The sequence below is a fragment of the Trichechus manatus genome, unplaced genomic scaffold (assembly GCF_000243295.1).
Source record: "Trichechus manatus latirostris isolate Lorelei unplaced genomic scaffold, TriManLat1.0 scaffold00126, whole genome shotgun sequence".
NCBI lineage: Eukaryota > Metazoa > Chordata > Mammalia > Sirenia > Trichechidae > Trichechus > Trichechus manatus.
The window spans coordinates 2,247,370-2,261,195 of record NW_004444062.1 but is presented as its reverse complement, the minus strand read 5'-3'; the positions used below and the strand labels follow the sequence as shown (position 1 = coordinate 2,261,195).

At 39.0% G+C, this 13,826-nt stretch overlaps 1 protein-coding gene across 2 annotated transcripts in view; it reads left to right on the top strand.

The window, feature by feature from the left end:
• The window catches only part of SLC30A9 (solute carrier family 30 member 9), a 105,401-nt gene that overhangs the window by 27,329 nt on the left and 64,246 nt on the right, over positions 1-13,826 (top strand). For both annotated transcript variants that reach the window (XM_004384643.3, XM_023738910.1), the window contains exon 2: positions 1,803-1,970. In XM_004384643.3, the coding sequence (XP_004384700.1) occupies positions 1,803-1,970 (168 nt within the window). The remainder of the gene's footprint in view (positions 1-1,802; positions 1,971-13,826) is intronic.

The following is a 13,826-nucleotide window of genomic DNA, read 5'->3' as shown; positions in this document are numbered from 1 at the left end:
GCAGGGCAGGTCTAGCTGAAGAGGAGTTACTGGGACGGGTTGTTTGTGGCACTTACTACAGCCGCCAGAGGTGGTCGGTAATCAATGCAGGGCAGATTCCAGTAGGCTGTGCCTGTGCTGCTTGGTGGGGTGATGTCAAGCACACGTTGTAGGTAGGCAGGATCCAGCGGGGAGATTGTTATGTGTGGAGCTACGGTGGATATGGGAGAGAGGAGAGAGGAACAGGAGCCAAAAACATAAAAACAAAGAAAAAAGAATGCTAGGGAAGCTTGCCATTGGAGTGGAGAGATAAGAGACTATGAAATGGAGAAAAACAGAAAGGGGAGGAGCAGGAAAAGAAAAGAATGAATAAATAAGAATCAGAAAGGTTAAAGAATCGCAGAGTTCCCAGGGATCCCACGGGCGCAGCTATGAGGTCTGGGGAAGTCGCTGTCAGGTTTTTCAGTACAGCCTGGTTAGAAGGCGTAGAGGTATACAACGCCAGGTATTCAGGGAACAGAAAGAAAAGAAAGATATAGAGAGACGAAAAACTGAGTAATGAAGAAAGACAAAAAGGGAAAAAGGAGAAAGAAAACAAAACAAATTAAAAAAACAAAACAAAACAAGAAAGGCCCCCAAAGAAACAGGGGGGAAAAAAAACCAATGTAAAAAGAAATGCGCTCAGGGATCCCTCTGCATGTCTGTGGAACCCAAAGGGGAGTCTCCCTGCCATGCAGCTCAGCCTGACCAGGATGGGCTCCCAACTCAAGAAAAGGAAAAGAAAACAAACAATTCAAAACAAACAAACGAACAAAAGCCCCGGGATCCTACCAGCACGGCAGCCCAAACTGGGAAGCAGCTCCACACTCGAACGGAGCTCTGCAGCCCCTCAGGAAGAAGCAAGGATGGCGCACGGAGCCAGGTACTTGGGCGAAGGGAGGGGGAGGTGGTGAGAGGCAAGTAAGAAATCAAAAGAAGCAAAAAAAAAAAAAACAAAAAACAACACTAGCAGCCAACAAATGGCACTCAGAGAGCCAGCTAGTGTGGGCTGGTGTTTCTGGACAAGAGACTGTGTCCGTGGGAAGCAGAGGCGGCCGAGTGTGGGTGAAGAAGGGTAGAGAGTGGGAAAGCGTATATCACAAATTACCGGAGCTCTGCAGCCCCTGAGGAAGAAGCAAAGATGGCGCATGGAGCGAGGTGCTCGAGTGAAAGGAGGGGGAAGTCGGGTGAGGCAAGGAAGAAATAAAAAGAAGCGGAAAAAAAACAACACTAGCAGCCAACAAATGGCACTCAGAGAGCCACCCGTTCAGGTGTATGGAATCCAAGCAGCCACTGTTTCCCGGTCAAGAGACTGTGGCCGCAGGAAGCAGAGGAGGCCGAGTCGGAGTGAAGAAGGGTGGGGAGTGGGAAAGCGTATATCGCCAATTCCCAGTTGTTTTGTCTCCCGCTGGAAGCTCCATGAGGCTGCTTTCTCATACTCCGTTTGCTGGTCTCCGATAGGAGTCCAAGGTGGCTGATCCGCACTGCGTTAGCTGGTAGGGGACCTCTGCATGAATCTCTCCTCGCTCTCCATTCTCTGGTAGTTTTCTCACTCCATTTGGTGCTTGGCTGAGTTCTTTATCTCTTCATTTGATGTTTTAGGGTTTCAGGATTGTTTTATTCTCTGTTCGGCTTAGTTTTTCGGATCTTTGCTGTGGAGGGACGGTGTGGTGCTTCTGCCTAGAGCGCCATTTTGCCAGAACTACCAGTAGGCATCTTTTATTGAGTATATAAATACTTATTGTGAGCTTGTCTGAAATTAAAATATTTTTTTTTTCTTTTAGAATGGCAGAATTTAGTGACATTTGGAAGCTTTTCAAGCATGGTTCCCTGTGGTCACCCATACATTTGTGCACTGAATCAAGTAAAGTTATATTCCACAAATATTCAGAAAGAAGGACAGGGATCACAAACTATGAAAGGAGGAAAAGTACCAACATTTGATGAAACAGGTATGTATACTTTTTGTTTTTAATTATCTTTTTTCCGTATACTGGAATAGTTTATGGAAGATTGTTTGTTCCTGGAATGTTTGAGATTCTTAACCTGTAAAACTTTCTGGATATGTGTTTTCTTTGTGGGATGGTTTTAAACTGCTGATTTAATTTCTTTGAATGTTACAAAGCTATTCAGTTTTTCTTGACTCAATTTTGGTAAGTTGTATAAACGGCGACTGTATACGTGGACCTTGCTGGATGGAGTACACAGGAATCAGATTGACTGCATCTGTGGAAAGAGATGATGGAAAAGCTCAGTATCATCAGTCATATCAAGACCAGGGGTCGACTGCGGAACAGATCATCAATTACTGAAGCTGAAGAAAATTAGAACAAGTCCACGAGAGCCAGAGTACGACCTTGAGTATATCCCACCTGAATTTAGAGACCATTTCAAGCATAGATTTGACACGTTGAACACTGAGGACCAAAGACCAGAGAAGTTGTAGACTGACATCAAGGACATTATACATGAAGAAAGCAAGAGAGCTTTAAAAAGACAGGAAAGGAGGAAAAGACCAAAATGGATGTCAGAAGAGACTCTGAAACTTGCTCTTTATCATGGAGTAGCTAAAGCGAATGGAAGAAATGCTGAAGTAAAAGAGCTGAACAGAAGATTTCAAAGGTGGCTCGAGAAGACAAAGTAAAGTATTAAAATGAAATGTGCAAAGAGCTGGAGTTAGAAAACTAAAACCAAAAAGAATATGCTTGGCATTTCTCAAGCTGAAAGAACCGAAGAAAAAAATTCAAGCCTGGAGTTGCAATAGTGAAGGATTCTATGGGCAAAATACTGAACAATGCTGGAAGCATCAAAAGAATATGGAAGAAATACACAGAGTTACTGTACAAGAAAGAATATGGAAGAAATACACAGTCACTGTACAAGAAAGAATTGGTCAACCTTCAACCATTTCAGGAGGTAGCATATGATCAGGAACTGATGGTACTGAAGGAAGAAGTCCAGGCTGTACTGAAAACACTGGTGAAAAACAAGGCTCTAGGAATTGACAGAATACCAGTTAAGATGTTTCAGTGAACGGTTGCCACGCTGGAAGTGCTCCCTTGTCTGTTGCAAGAAATCTGGAAGACAGCTACCTGCCCAACTGACTGGAAGAGATCCATATTCCTGCCTATTCCAAAGAAAGGTGATCCAACAGAATGAAAAAATTATCGAACCGTACCATTAATATCACACGCAAGTAAAATTTTGCTGAAGATCATTCAAAAGCAATTGCAGCAATACATCTACGGGGAACTGCCAAAAATTGAAGCTGGATTCAGAAGAAGATATGAAATGAAGGATGTCATTGCTGATGTCAGGTGGATCCTGGCTGAAAGCAGAGAATACCAGAAAGATGATTATCTGTGTTTTGTTGACTATGCAAAGGCATTCTACTGTGTGGATCATAACAAATTATGGATAACATTCCGATGAATGAGAATTCCAGAACACTTAATTGTGCTCATGAGGAACCTGTACGTAGATCAAGATGCAGTTGTTCAGAGAGAAAAAGGGGATATTGGATGGCTTAAAGTCAAGAGAGGTGTGTGTCAGGGTTGTATCCTTTCACCATACTTATTCAGTCTGTATGCTGAGCAGATAATCCGAGAAGCTGGGCTATATGAAGAAGAATGTGGCATCAGAATTGGAGGAAGACTCATTAACAACCTGCGATATGCAGATAACATGACCATGCCTGCTGAAAGTGAAGTATGAATTACACCTCAACATAAAGATAACAAAAATCCTCACAACTGGACCAATAAGTAACATTATGATAAATGGAGAAAGATTGAAATTGTCAAGGATTTCATTTTACTTGGATCCACAATCAACGCCTGTGGAAGCAGCCATCAAGAAATCAAACGACACATTGCATCAAGCAAATCTGTTACAAGAGACTTCTTTAAAGTGTTAAAAAGCAAAGATGGCACCTTGATGACTAAGGTGTGCCTGACTCAAGCCATGGTATTTTCAGTCACCTCATATGCACGCGAAAGCTGGGCAGTGAATAAGGAAGACCGAAGAAGAATTGATGCCTTTGAATTATGGTGTTGGCGAAGAATGTTGAATATACCATGGACTACCAAAAGAATGAACAAATCTGTCTTGGAAGAAATACAGCCAGAATGGTCCTTAGAAGCAGGGATGGCGAGACTTTGTCTCATGTACTTTGGATATGTTATCAGGAGGAATCAGTCCCTGGAGAAGGACATCATACTTGGTAGAGGGTCAGCGAAAAAGAGGAAGATCCTCAATGAGATAGATTGACATGGTGGCCAAAACAGTAGACTCAGGCATAACAATGATTGTGAAGATGGCGCAGGACTGGGCAATGTTTCGTCTGTTGTGCATAGGGTTGCTATGAGTCGGAACTTACACGATGGCACCTAACAGCAATTTTTTTCTAGCAATCTATCCACTTTAAGTATTTAATTTATTGACATGAAGTTCATAATATTCGCTGTTAAGATCTGAAGTACACACTTAGAGTGTATAACATGTATAGTTATGTCCTTGTTTCAGTAACATGTTTCAATAATATAATGTGTCCTTTTTTTCCATTCCTAATGATGTTTATGTCTTATTTTCTTGATTAACCTTGTCAGAGTTTTATCTACTTTATTATTTTTCCAAGTAAATTATTTTTACTTGAACCTTTGTATTGTATGTTTGTTTCCTATTTTGTTTCTACTCTTACCTTAATTATATTCTCCTTCTGCTTTGTGTTTATCCTGTCATTCCTTTTCTAACTGTTAGATATTTTGCTTATTAATTTTAAACTTTCCTTCTTTTCTACAGTAGGCATTTAAGCTGTGATAACACATCCTACAAGTTTTGATATGTAATATTTTAAATTTTTTTAGCTCTAAATTTTTAATAATTTCCATTATAGTTCTTCTTTGACTAGTTATTAAAAGCGTTTTTAAATTTCCAGATGGATGAAATATTTCTGGTTATCTGTCACTGATTTTTAACTTTATTGTAGTTTGCTTGCTTGATTTTAGTCTTGCAATTTGTTGAGGCTAACTGTTTGGTTTACCATTTGGTCAGTTTTTCTACATGGCCCATTTGTGCTTGAAAAAAGTGTATATTTTTGATTGCTGGGAGCAGTGTTTATATATGTCAGTCCCCTTAAGCCTTTAGTTTTGCTCTACAGCTCTTCTGTATTGTCTTTTCTTAAATTTATTATTACCAAGAAATATGTTAGACTATCCCTCTCGGATGGTAGATTTGATGGTCTTTCCTGGTAGTACTATAAATTCTTGCTTTATGTATTTTGAGGCTATGTTATGAGATATATACAAGTTTAGAATTATTACATAACACTGATGAATTGTACCTTTTATTGTGTGTACAACTTTTTCTTTAGTAACATCTCCACCAGATTTCTTTTGGTTAATATTTGGAAAAAGAAAAACAGTATAACTTTTCCATCCTTTGGCTTTAACCTTTCTTTGTCCTAATGTGATAATCCTTGTCTTTTAGCTGGAAGTTTATTGTGTTTACTTTTATTATAAATACTGATATGTTTGGGTATATTTCTGCCATTTTATCACGTGCTTTTTCTTTTCAATTTGTTTTTTTGCCGTTAAATTTTTTTGTTATTACGTTCGCTCCCTCTTATGCACATACGTGCGTGCACTTGTTTGGAAGTTATATATGCTAGGTCTGTACCTCAGATCTAAAGGTAATTGGTATGTTTAATCTCCTTCTCAAAAGTATAAAGAACTTAGAATGCTTTGACTCTGATCATACCCTCCCAGTTTACATGCTGTTGTTGGCTTGTATTTTGTGTGTGTTCTGCTCTTTCTCCCCTGTAATGTATCTGTTGTTGTTTGTTTAGATTTATTAAAAATCTTTGTTCACTACTTTTTCTCATTTCTCTGATCTTAAATCTTTCTGTCTGTCGTGCATCTTATAGACGTTCCTTTAGGTGAGGATCTTTTTTGGGTAAAAGCACATTTAAGATGTTATTCCACTTTTTATTGGCTTCCACAGTTGCTGTTGAGAAGTCAGATATCATGCTTTTGTAGTCATAGTTTATTTGACTGTTTTTTTTTTTTTTTTTTTTGCTAACTTTATTTTGAAAGCCCTGCTTCCCCCTTGGTGTAAACTGCTAAACTGCAGTTTTACTATAACGTGACTAGGTATGTATTTCTTTGTATTTATCCTGCTTGAGATTCGTTGGGCTTCCTGGATCTGAGGAATCTTTCTACCTTTCTGAAATTCTACAATTCTCTGTCATTATCTTTTCAAATATTACGTCTTCCCATTTCTCTGTTACTACCTTCTGGAACTCAATTTGAAATATGTTAGATCTTCTTTGTTTTCCATGTCTCTAAAATTTCTGATCTGCATTCTGGATTATTTCCTCAGGTTTACTCAGTTTACTAATTCTTTTTCAGTTGCCTCTAATCTGGTTGATGTATATATTAGATTTTTAAGTTTAATGATTGTATTCTTTATTTCTAGAAGTTGTTTATTTTTCTCTTTGCTTGGTTGAGCTCTTGTTCCTTGCTTATATTTTCAAACTTCTGTTTTATTACTTTAGTCACATTAAACATAGTTACTTTATACTGAGCTATTGAAAATTCTAGTCTCAGAAATCTTTTTGGTTCTCAGTATGTTATCTCCACTCTACCTCTTCTTCGCCTCATTTATGATGTCATATTTATGTTTTTGAAATTACGAGTTGCTGATTTTCTTTGCAGTTTTTATATCCTGGAATTATTTGAAGTCTAGTTGGATTGAAGATGGATTCCTGCATACAGGATTTGCTTTTGTACCTATTAGCTGCTAAGGACACAACTTGGGACCACATTAAATTAAATTCTGTTGTTTTAGATTTTTAAGACCACATTGGTAGCATGAATTCAGGCTGGAAACTTGTATGAGAGATGACTTGTCCTTAGAAATTTCCAGTGGAGTTTTTTCTTCCCCACTGCTTAACACTAAGGTAGAGACAGGCATGTTTCCTTGCTGTTTACATCTGTGTATATTATTTATTTCTGATTCATTGTTATACTATGTGTGTAGCTTTTTATATGGGTTTTTCCTGTTAGATTCCGCATCTTGAGCAGAACCTAGGCTTATGCTCTCCTGTGCCCCTTGAAGTCATGGAGGTAGAAGCTCAAAGAACACAAGTTTCAACAGAAATCATCACAGCGAAAAGCTGGCTTTTTTGTGCACACTTATTCCACAGAGATCCTGCTCATCTGAGTCTGGGTTCTCTAGAGGAGCAAAACCAGTAAAGTGTATATGTAAATATATATACAGAAATTTACTTCAAGGAAATGACTCACACACTTGCGGGGGCTGGCAAATCCCAAATCCAAGGGTCAGGCAGCAGGCTGAAGCCTTCTGCTGGCTCATGTGGTTGTAGGAGCTGATGAACCCAAAATCTGCAGGTCATGCAGCAGGCTGCTGGCTCGCAGGGTGGCAGGGGTTGATGAATCCAAAACCTGCAGGTCAGGTGGCAGGCTGAAGGCTTTTCACATCCAACAGCCAGAGGTCAGATGGTGAGAAGAGTGTAAGATTGAAAGAGAGTGAACTTTGCCAGAACATCCATTTGTGTACTAGAGTCACGGCCCACCCCCAAGGAAACTCCACTTTCGTCTGATTGGCTGCTCATGTCAGATCACAAAATGTAAGATGATTACATAGTGTCTGCCAAACCACTGAGAATCGTAGCCTAGCCAAGTTGACACATAGCATTAATCATCATACCGCTTTCACTTCATTTTTGGCCTCTTCATATTCCTTCCTTTTTTTCTTAGTTTAACAATACATTTAAAAACGTTTTTTTCAGGATGTCTAGTCTGTCATATGGCATCAAAAAGAAGTATTTTAAATTTATTCAAAAAGTATATATCAAGCACTTTTTATATTGCAGTAAATAGGTTGACTCTCTTTGAGTTTATACTCTATTACTAATGCTAGAAAATTAAGCAAACAATTATAGTACAGTATGATAGGTACTGTGATAGAGAAAATCTCATGTGCTGCAAGAGCACATGGAAGGGGCACCTAGCTAAGTCTTGAGTGGTTAGGAATGGTTTCCATAAGGAAAGGGACCTGAAAGAAAAGTAGGTATTGGTGTGGTGAATTGTGGAGAAAGGTGGTAAACTTGCAGGTAATTTAGTGTGGCTGGAATAGTGTGTAGAGGAACTGATAGTGGCGTTGGTAGTGTTGAAAGTATAAGAGATGAGAGGTAATCCGTAGTCAGATCAGGGTCTTGTTCAGGAGTTTGGATTTTGTTTCATAGGCAGTGGGAATCTATTTGAGTATTTTAAGCAGGGAAAGTACTTGATAACATTTTTTTAGGACTATAACTAGTTGCAGAATGGAAAATAGATTGCAAAGGAAGGAGACTGAAAACAATCTAAATGAGGGTCTAGTCTAGGCTAATGGTAATGATTTTTTAAAGGAGTAGATGAGCTCAAGAGATTCAGGAGCTGAATAATTAGGACTTGGTGACTGAAATTGGAGAATGAAGGAGAGGGTCAAGTGAAAGACAATGCCTGGTTACTGCATTGGGCAGTTGGGTATATGATTGCATTGATTTCGAAAATTAGGAGTACCGAAGCTAGAGTATATTTTGATGAGCAAATTATGATTCAGTTTTGGTCATCTGCCTGATTTTTACAGATGACAAGATGGCTAGTAGGTGGTTGGATATACTGTAATCCTCCACTGGGAAGTTATTTTTTTTTTTTTTAATTGTCGTGCTGTAAATGAAAGTTTACAATTCAAGTTAGTCTCTCATACAAAAATTTATACATAAACATTGTTTTGTGACCCTAGTTGCTCTGCCTGTACTGTGACAGCACACTCTTCCTTTCCACCCAGATTTCCCGTGTCCATTCAACCAGCTCCTAACCCTCTCTGCCTTCTCATCTTGCCACTGGACAGGAGCTGCCCATTTAGTCTCAGGTATCTACTTGAGCTAAGAAGCATACTCTTCACGAGTATCATTTTATGTCCCGTAGTCTAGTCTAACCTTTGTCTGAAGAGTTGGCCTCGGGAATGGTTTTAGTTTTGGTGCTAACAGAGAGCCTGGGGGCCATGTCTTCCAGGGTCCCTCCAGTGAGACATCACTTCTTGCCTGGATTATTGCCTTCTCACTGGAGTCCCTGCTATCACTTGTGCCCATCTGTGATCAGTTTTAACATAGTGTCTTAGTTATCTAGTGCTGCTATAACAGAAATACCACAAGTGAATGGCTTTAGCAAAGCGAAGTTTATTCTCTCATAGTCGAGTAGGCTATAAGTCCAAATTCAGGGCATCAGCTCCAGGAGAAGGCTTTCTGTCTCTGTTGGCTCTGGAGGAAGGTCCTTGTGATGCATCAGCCTTCCCTTGGTCTGGGAGCATCTCAGTGCAGGAACGTCAGGTCCAAAGGACGTGCTCTGCTCCTGGTACTGCTTTCTTGGTGGTATGAGGTTCCCATGTGTCTCTGCTCGCTTCTGTCTTTTATATCTCAAAGAGATTGGCTTAAGACACTATCCAATCTTGTATACCTCATCAGTATAACTTCTGCTAATCCATCTTATTAGATCATAGTGATTGAATTTACAACACGTAAGGAAATTGCATCAGATTACAAAATGGTATACAGTTATACAATATAGGGAATCATGACCCAGCCAAGCTGACGGATATTTTGGGGGGACACAATTCAATCCATGACACATGGCAGTGTGGTCTTTTTAAAAATAGATCATGCCACTTCCTGGATTAAATCTCTCCACTGGACAAAACAAGACAGAACAACTCTCCATTGGCTTTCCATCGTCGGTAGAACAAAGTCTGGACTGCTAGGATAAAATCAGAATTCCTTACCTAGTTGTCAGAGCTTTCCCTAGCTTATCTGGCTTCCATATTCTCCTCCAATTTTTCTGTCCTTTTTCTTGTGTACTATGTTTCAGACAAATCAATCTCTTCTGGTTCTAGAAAATACCAAGCTTATTCCCATTATTGGGCCTTTGCTCTAGTTGCTTTCTTTTTCCAGAATACTCTTCTTCACATGACTGACCCCTTCTGGTCATTCATATTTTAGCTTAAATGCCAACTCTGCACAGAGGAATTCCTTAACCACTCAGTCTAAATTAGCCATCCAGTCTTTAATATCCTAATTTAAATCTCTGTGTAGGTAGCGCTATCTGATATTTTCAGTATTTATTTATTTCTTCCATTCCCTACTTGTTTTCAAGCCACATGACGGCAGGAACCTCAGTGCCTGGAGTCGTGGTTTGCATACATTAGGGGCTTCATAAATATTTTTGAATGAATGAATGATTGTATAAAGAGTTCTAACCTGGAGATACGGATTTAGGAATTATTAGCTATACACAAGTGGTAACTGAAGCCATGGGTGGGTTTTTGACAGTCCAGGGAGAGTGTGTAGAGTAAAAGGTAAGGTCTAGTACAAGATGCCGATGAGTAAAGGACAGGTGGAGGAAGAGGAGTCTTGAGGAGAAGTGACCTGGAGAGGTAGGAAAAAAAAGCAAGAAAGGCTGGTGTCAGAAGAGTATTTGAAGAATAATAAACATTTCAAGACTATTCTTTCAGTTGGATATCATTCACAGGGGAGGATTTTTTTCATCTTACCCCCCAAACCTCATCCTCCTTTGGGCTTCCTGTGTAGTTTTAGCCTATTTCTTCTCCTTCCCCTTGTGCTGATGGAGAACTGCTGGGGTGAATATTGATTGAGAGTTTAATATTAGAAGATGAAGGAATGGAGAGTGTAGCAAGTCCCTGAGTTCCAGAAAAAAGCATATTTATTAGACTACAGTAAAGAGAGATGAAATAGTTGATAAAATAATACAGTTCAGGGTAAAATATATTGTAGTGCTCTTCTGTGGTAAACATAGACTCAGGCAAAATTATTTAATGTTGGTTCCACTTTACAGAATGATTTGAAATTGAAATTCATGACTAGCACCCCCACTCCAACTGAAATCAGTGTTAGTTTATTTTCCTATATGAGAAATATATTGGTTTTTGATGGTTTTATTTTGGGAATTTTTCCAGATTTGCTTAGGCCAAATTAGATCTTGTTAGCCATTAGATAAACAGCAAGTAATTACTTGATTGAAAGACAATTTGTGTATTTAAGGGCTTGAGATTATTTGACTTTTGAATAATTCACATCACATGATAGAGTCAGGAACAGCTCATTAAGAGGCAGAGACTTGCTAAGGAATTGTTGTTTTTAAGGAGCATTCAGATGTTTTAAATTTTGGTAAAATTAGTTTTAATTTTCTAATGATGGCAGATGTGTGGCAGACAGCCAGGACTTAAACATAAAACGTATCTGAAGATGTTCATGAATTAATGCCTGGTTCCTTACTGAAGTCATAAGGATCTCTTCCAGTGACACAGTGTAAGTTTACTAAGATGGTGGTGTACAGCATAAGTATTCATACACGTGTTTGAGTCATTTACTAACGTTTCTTTTTTGTGATTCATAACACTGTATAATTAGTAACATCTTGATAGTTTGTAATGAGAAGAATATCCAGAAATACCAGTCTTAGAGCAACTCATTTTATGTGATTTGGTTGAATGACTTTGATTGTTTTGAAAAGGAGGGCTGTCTCTGAAACTTTTGACTATAGGTTTCAGTTGTTCAGATACTAGGTGAATGTTGAAAGCTTATTATTCCACCCCTTTCCCTTCACTCTTCTCTGCCTTGCTCTCTGCACCCCAAAGTAAAATTTTAAGAAATTTATACATAGATTCTATAGATAGAGATGCTTAAGAGTTGCTTGCTGTGTAGCTAGACAAACATAATACCATAATAGTCATTTAACTCCTCATTACTAAATGTTAGAAGCTGTAGTTTTTAATTAAATAGAAATATTTTAAGCCTGTCTTTACAATTATGCTATCATAACCTACTTAGAATTTGGTAAATAGTTATCATAAAGCCTTCTTATATTTTCTGTACCACATTTTTACAACCAAACACCTCGTGGGATTTGGTTCCTTGGTTTGGAGGTTTAGGGCCATGATTTCATGGGGCATCCCAGTTAATTGGCCTAGTAACATGTTTAGTGCTTGAATTTTACCTCCTAGTTCATTGCATAGTGCCTGAGGTCTTAAAAACTTGTAGGTGGACACCCAAGGTACAACAATTGGCCACTGTTCACCTGGGAGCAACAAAGAAAGGAAGAGTCAGGAATAGGAGGAGAAAATGGAATGTGTGGCTAACAGCCTCCGTGAACAACTGTCTCCTTTGCCATGAGACCAGAAGAACTGGATGGTGTCTGGGTACCATTACTGAATGTTTTGATCAAATCAAAGATTCTGTAGAAGAATCATGATCAAAAAGGGGAAAATGCAGAACAGAATTTCAAATTTTCATGAACTCCAGTCTTTCTGGTGCCACGGAAGCTGGGTGAACTCCTGGAACTATTGCCCAGAGATAACCTTTAAACCTTAACCAGAACTATCCCTTGAAGTCTTCTTTAAACCAAACAACAGTTTAGCTTAACTAGTAAAGAATGTCTGCCTTGAGCGTTGTGCTTTTAAAGGACTATCTATATGTGATCAAATTGACAACAGCAAATCGAAGGATTAAATAGGAAACTTGGGGTGAGTTTTTGTTAATGGGGAGGAACAGTTTGGAAAAGGAGGGTGAGAATGGTTACACAACTTGAAGAATGTAATCAGTGTCAATGAATTGTACATGTGGAAATTGTTGAATTGGTGTATGTTCTGTGTATATTCTCAACAATAACAAAAAATAAAAACAAAAAAAAGCATAAGAACCACATTTAATCATTTTCCCAGTAATTTTCACTAAAAAAAAAAAAAAAAATTGACAAGAAATATACTAAAAATTACTTGCAAAAATTTTTCCTTTTATTTCAGAGTTTTACCTTTGTTAGCACCTAGTCTGTTGGCCTGTAATTCTTCCGTAAAAGCCTTAAGAGAGGGTAAGTCTTCTAAGAGGCAGAACTTGTATGGGCAAAACTTCTGATCAAGATGGTATTGTGACTATATGCCTTGAGGCACCCGTTTTTTTCTCACTTGTTGGAGTGATAGATAAAATAAAAAAAGAGAAAATTGAAGACATAGCTGGACAGCAAAAAGGATAAACATGGTATGCCCAAGAAATGGAACAGAAGCTCCCTGGGCTCTGGGTCTGGAAGCAGGTATTAGCAGCCAGGAGTTTGGCTTGTTTAGGTAATGAGTCTAAAAGTACTATGTGCATAGCCAACTACTGGAGTCATACTCACTGTTTGAATTTATCCAGCCAGCCACCCACCCCCATATAAAACAAACCAAAAAAACAAACCCATTGCCGTTAAGTCAATTCTGACAATGTCGACCTCATGTGTTACAGACTAGAACTGAGCTCCATAGGGTTTTCCTGGCTGTAATCTTTACAGAAGCAGATTGCCAGGCCTTTCTGCAGCACCACTGCATGGGTTCCAGCCTCCAACCTGTATGTTAGTAATCAAGCACAGACCACTTGCGCTACCCAGGGACCTCTACCCCTATACAGGGAAGCAGAAAATGTTGTTAGGTGCCATTGAGTTGGTTCTGACTCATGGCAGCCCTATGATGTACAACAAAATGGAACACTGCCTGGTCCCATGCCATCCTCACAATCATTGCTGTGTTTGAGCCCATTGTTACAACCACTGTCAGTCCATCTCGTTGAGGGTCTTCCTCTTTTTCACTGACCTACTTTACCAAGCATAATGTCCTTCTTTGGGGACTGATCCCTCCTGATAATATGTCCAAAGTATGTGAAATAAAGTCTCACCATCCTTGCTTCTAAGGAGCATTCTGGCTGT